The sequence below is a fragment of the Gasterosteus aculeatus genome, chromosome 16 (assembly GCF_964276395.1).
Source record: "Gasterosteus aculeatus chromosome 16, fGasAcu3.hap1.1, whole genome shotgun sequence".
Taxonomy (NCBI): Eukaryota; Metazoa; Chordata; class Actinopteri; order Perciformes; family Gasterosteidae; genus Gasterosteus; species Gasterosteus aculeatus.
In genome coordinates this window covers 9,656,389-9,662,347 of record NC_135704.1, presented here as the reverse complement: position 1 = coordinate 9,662,347, position 5,959 = coordinate 9,656,389, and the positions used below count along the sequence as shown (strand labels likewise).

General features: G+C 39.5%; 1 protein-coding gene across 1 annotated transcript; it reads right to left on the bottom strand.

The window, feature by feature from the left end:
* Positions 1-289: 289 nt before the first annotated feature.
* Positions 290-5,953, bottom strand: LOC144388757 (uncharacterized). Its single transcript, XM_078090393.1, has one exon. It carries the CDS (start codon positions 1,633-1,635, stop codon positions 970-972), a length of 666 nt encoding a protein of 221 aa, XP_077946519.1. The 5' UTR covers positions 1,636-5,953; the 3' UTR covers positions 290-969.
* Between the last annotated feature and the right edge of the window lie 6 nt (positions 5,954-5,959).

The following is a 5,959-nucleotide window of genomic DNA, read 5'->3' as shown; positions in this document are numbered from 1 at the left end:
TGAAAGCATTGAGCAGAGGAAGTCAACTGGTGTTTTTCTGGGTGCACTAATATGCCGTGCCTGATTTTATTTGTGTTTTGAATATAAATATCCATGTAAAACGTTGAGTGTGTTTTTTCTCATTTTTAAAGTTTCACCTAAGAATCTAGACTACTGCTAGATAACACCCACTGCAACACCGAATAGCTAAATATTCCATATTTGCAGACACATGTATTAAGGACCTTAAACGCACTTCTCTCACAGCTCCGAAAGTTGTCACTAGTCAAAAAGAATTGCCTTCCGTGCACACAGTGTATACAAATTTAATAAAATACAGAACACGTACAGTAGCCCACATTCACGTGTAAGCTCAGCTTATTTTCACATAAACTGCAGAGGACAACAATAAAATTACAAATACATTCTTAAAAAACAGTTTCATCGGAACCTCAAATGGTTTTATGAAAAGGGACATTCCCCGTTGCACCACCATTAACAGTTCATAAGACACTTCACTTTTGTATTTAACGTCACTGATATGTATTTCAGTTGCCTGTGATATTCAAAGAGATGTTCCTTATACACTAAATGGAGACAGGAAGCTTCACCGTACAAAAGCAGACAGGACTCAATAGTTTAACAGTAGCAATTTTTTTTTCACAGCCTCACAAAATTGGAGCTTGAAATGGGTCAAATACAGACATCTAGATTGACAGGTACAGTACACCATGGAAACACTTGAAGTCAGGTAAGCACTGATTTTCTCCCCGAACCTTCACAGCAGTCAAAGACACATATTTCACCTAAACACAACAGGTCACAAACTAAAAGAAAACAAACAAACAGACAAAGCAGATGGTTTTTGGTTATACAATGCGTGTCTGGACCCCCGTGTGGGTCAAAATAAATCACCTCTTGGTCATTAACCTGTAATATTATCATCATACTCCTGGCAACCGAGAGAGCGGGTGGGGATCACCTGATCTGTCAGTTACCAGAGTCCCGCGGGTCGAGAGTGCAGTCGGACCCCCCGCACTCCTGGCTGATGACAGAGCTGTGGAGGAGGCTGCTTGACAGGGACTTGGGCCTGAGCTCGCGGGTCAGGTAGGGGGTCTCCTCCATTTCGGTGTGCAGTGGGGAGCACTGGCCATCTGGTGGGCCGTAGGCACTGCTGTCTGAACCGCCCTCCCTCTCTTCTTTGGACTCGCGGTTGGCCAAGTCCGGGGGCACACTTCCACTACTACTCTTGGTGGGACTGCTGGACACCGACGGACTCTCCTGCAGAGGGGGGCTCAGCGCGCGCTGCGATTTTAAGTAAGGTTTGACGTTGGCCACAAGGATTGTACTGTCCCGCTGCTCTTTTCCAAACGTGCTGAGGGTTTTTCTGCTGCCGCAGCTGATGGTGCCATAAATCTCTGTCTCTACCATGGCATCCATTCCCACGGGGATGAAAAGGTTGGTGCGATTATCGGCGCTGTCTGCTTGGCTTCCTACCCGTAACTTTGGCATCCAGCATCTGTCAGAATGTCCCAGTGCACGACATTCGTCGGTGCAGTGGACTGATTTGTCTTGCTCTGCAAAAACAGTTAAACATTTGTTATTGGGACCCGCTGTGGCAAGAATAAACAACCTAGAAGAAAATGCGGATGACATTTTGAAGGATGAGCAACAGTAGTGAAACACTCGAACAAACCCATATCTTTCTTGATAGAAGTTATTTAGTATGCATGACTAGAATTTTCCAAAATTAAATAAAAACCAGCAGCCTGCAACAAGTATGCAGGAGTCATGCTGATTTTGCTCTTCTGTTCCAGATATCCCAAACGATGCAGCCTTAAAATGGCGAGTCATATACAGTGTGTCATGCTGGTCAATGTAGTAGATGTGTGATTCAATGTATCCGTGGAACCTTTTCCCTCGGCTATTCTCAGCAACGCGTGTAGGCGTTCCTTGGAAACTATCATCTGGTGCAGAGGAAGTGATTTGTTGTTCATTTACATTTCCAGCAGCAGTTTTAGTCAAATACACATGAAAACAACTGTGAAATTTGCATAAGCAGTGAGATTCATCATTTCTGATCGTAAGTTGGAGAGAAAGTCTGTAGTTAAAATGATCTAATATTGATAAAACTTTACATTTTTGTATATTTCACAAACAGAGATGGGAATTTCTAGGTGTTCATTTGGGGTATTCAGAAATCCGGAGAGAATCAGATCAATATCTAAATCTCGGGAAATCCATTTGTGTCCCAAACACTCATTAGTTTGACCTTTGGTTATTGTTCTAATTACTGGTGCATACATCAGCAGCTCATTTGCATTCCATGCCAATTTTTCATTTCACTTTTTATTAATGGACCTAAATTGTGACCCGTCCTTGCCGAGAGAGGACTATATTTACCACAAACTGCGTTTCTTTCTTGTAGCAAGAAATACTAACTGTGTGTGGAAACGTGAAGACATGAAAATCATAAAACTGAGTCTAATTGTTTATATCTGGATGAGCTTTTGTGAAGAATAATTGTCTTTAACAATGCAGCCCATGATTGTAAGTATTAACTCGGTGTCACTGGATTGACACTTTGTCATAGAATTTTCAAATCGAGAGGGCTGCTCGATGCAAAGACACATTCAACCTTTCCTTCTTGGTAACGTTTTGTTGATTGCAGCGCTTCTCTGATTATTCCGGGCCTCTAGTAGACTTGAGCTGCAGGAGTCGATGCTGAAAACCGAGCCAAAGGCCACAGGACTGTGCAGCGCGGACTGATTGTTTATTGGTGTCAGCGCAAAAGAGTGGAGAGAAGACCAAAGCTCTACCTTTGAGCCGCAACTCAGTCTTTTACGTTTCATATCACATTTGAACATGAAATGCGCAGAACTACACACGGAATGAACCAATTTCATGGTGACGGTGTCATTTTTTCTTTAGCCATTACACAACGCTATCAAAATTGATTTGGCAATGATGCATAGAGGTATTTTGCATGTAGACGCATGAAAGGACATGTCGGATGTGGTTGTGTAAAATGATAGTAAATGGTAGTTTACCTTCATTTTTTAAATGTATGTAAATGAAAGCAACATTTTTACAAGATAAAGTACAAATAGCTTTCCCCTGTTGTTCTGATTTAACTTGACATCAATACATGGGTTCTGTTGACAGTGATGGCAAGTTCTCATTGGATCCTTTCAAATGAAAAAGGGAAATACAGACAAATAAAGGACAATAAACACCACATCCGCATCTGTTCTTGATCAAATGTTATGGCAATAAAATAGAGGTTCTCGGCCACATCTTGTTTCTCTTCTTTTACATCTTGAATAATTCCAAAATATCAAACTTTATTTAGAGGATTACCACAACATGGCTTGATTCTGATTCTGTTCTATTAATAAGGCTTCATATTATGCTGTAAATTAAACAATTAAACGTATTTCTAAACATAACCCTGACGAGGACGAGAATAACAGCCTGGAGTAAAGGAAAGCTCCACAGGACACAGCTCTTCCTGGATGAGGTGGGGAGCTCCTCTTGTTCGATGGCATAAGTACCTTCCCTGCACGCAAGCCTTGGCCAATGTGCTGGAAGGAGGTTCTAACAACTACAACCAAAATAAGAGATGTGCAACCCCCAAGAGACGTGAAAACCAACACAATGTGGCAAACATGCAAGGCAAGCTCATCCGCAAAGAGCCGCCACTATCACATGCTGCTGCCGAAGGCCATCACACACAATCACTTGCAGTAATTTGATGACTGAAAAGAGATTGAATAAGTTAAATAGGGCTCTTAATTTTACACCATAACTGTTTTGAAAATTTACCAAAGAATGCTTACATTAGGAAATTTAAAGGAAATGCCAATACATATGTATCACATATGTCCTTAATTGGCTACATTAATTTATTTTATGAGATAATAAAAAATTAATATTTGCATATTACAGTTTTTTTTAATTGCTCAAACGATTTCTGAAACTAATGCTTTTTTTGACGGAACTCTACACTCAGATAAGATATCTGGCATCGCTTGCAAATCCTACTTTCCTAACTATTTAAATGGTTCTGAAAATATTAATTTTGCATCACATTAAACGCGCCAAAAACACATTTCAACGAAACGTTGATGAGCGAAGTATAAACCGCTATTATCTTTAGCATTTTGAATTAAATTAAGCTGTAAATAAACACAATAATGAATGGGTAAACTAATAAATGTGTATATTTCCACTATCGTGTACTAAACAATATCAGACAAAGGTACTATTGGGAGACACTGCAGGGGAAAACATTGCCTGTCATGCACTAGCCAATTTTGAGATTGGGGGCTATTTTGTTTCCGTAACAAGTCTTTTCTCAGACTAGTGGGAAAAAAATAAAATATCCCCAAAACACATCTCGCTGTTCATTTTACTAACCTCCTTTCTTATGTTGGAGGTATCATGTGCTATAAATCTAGTTTATTAAATTAAATTAGATTGCAATACAAATCCTAAAGACAGAGGCTTAGCAAAGATGTATGTCAATAAAGTCTCAATAGCTTTAGAGGAGTCTGTTTCTTAGTTTGTAGTATGTCGGTCTGCAGGGAAACAAACCACACACATAACTACTTAAAGTTTGTACGAGCAATTTATGAAATCTGTTCATATTTCCCTTTTATCATGTAACATATTATGCAAACTTGCATTGTTAAATTCTTACCAAAATATTCTGGTGCTATTTCTGTCAGTACCAAGACAGACAGAAAAAACAGAGTTCAAAATGCATTTTACATCAAACAGGAGAACTAAATAAAGGCTTTGATATGGCAAAACCTCAAATGTAGATCCTGCATATTATAACTGGTACGCTTTGAAGCAACACTCCGGATTACAGCTCTATTTACAGTGCCTCTATGTGTCTTTTCCTAAACGCCATATTTTGCGTCCCGGATACATGAGGCCAGAACAATAAGCATAAGCATAAGCGAGGAGAAGCAGGTAGATACTAAATTGGTTTCCATGAAACCCCGCAAACAAGCTTGCAGACGATGCTGATTTAAGGTGATGTAAGTGCTTAAAAGGTTAAGAAAAAACACAAGAAATGTATTTATGCCACTGTGCTGTTTGTCGCATTATAACCAGGAGCATTCCAAAGATTATGTCTGAATGTTTGCACTAAATAGATACAGACTTTTGTTTCCTGTCTTAATGACGTCTTTGTGATAGCATTATGTTGTTTATGCAAACAAAAAATAAATGTATAAATGATTCCATGTATCATTATTGGTAGTTTCAAGCCTAACTCTAACCCATCATTTCTATTATTTTAAAATAAAACGCAGACGCAAGTTGATCAGGTTGCTTTCATCTGGCAAAGTCTTTACGTTTCCCTTTTTTGTTTTATCACTGAATAAAAAGGTTTCAATGGTAGCTCTGAAATGACAGTTATATAACGGCTTTATTGAGTACACTGCATTTACATACTCACATATTGGAATCATGACGAAGTGAAATAAAAAAGCTGGGATCTTACAGGCACCTGTGAGCGAAACACTATACCATAATCTCAAAAAAACAAAGAAACTGCCAGCCCATTATAAATAGAACCAGAGAGAGCGTAACAACATACCCAGTGTGCATCTGGTGTCTGTGAAAATGATAAATATTCAGAGTGCATGATAGTGGAAGCTGCACAGGTGCATATATTACCTGTATCAAAGCAGCCAGGAGACTAGAGGGATGGTAAAGGTAAAGACATAAAAGCAATACTACTTAACCCTCAAGCTTTTGTGTTGGTCCATTTGGAACTAAAATTCTGCGGCGTCTCCATTTTGGATAATAGTGCTATCTTGTCAGTATCTGCAAAACATTGGCTTTGCAGCTCAATAAATGTATCTGTATATGTGTGTGAGGGAGAGCGAGAGACAAAGGAGTGCGTGGGTTCGGGGGTGATGTTTTGTGTGATCAGGTCGAAGGCATAACGCGTGAAGTAGATCCC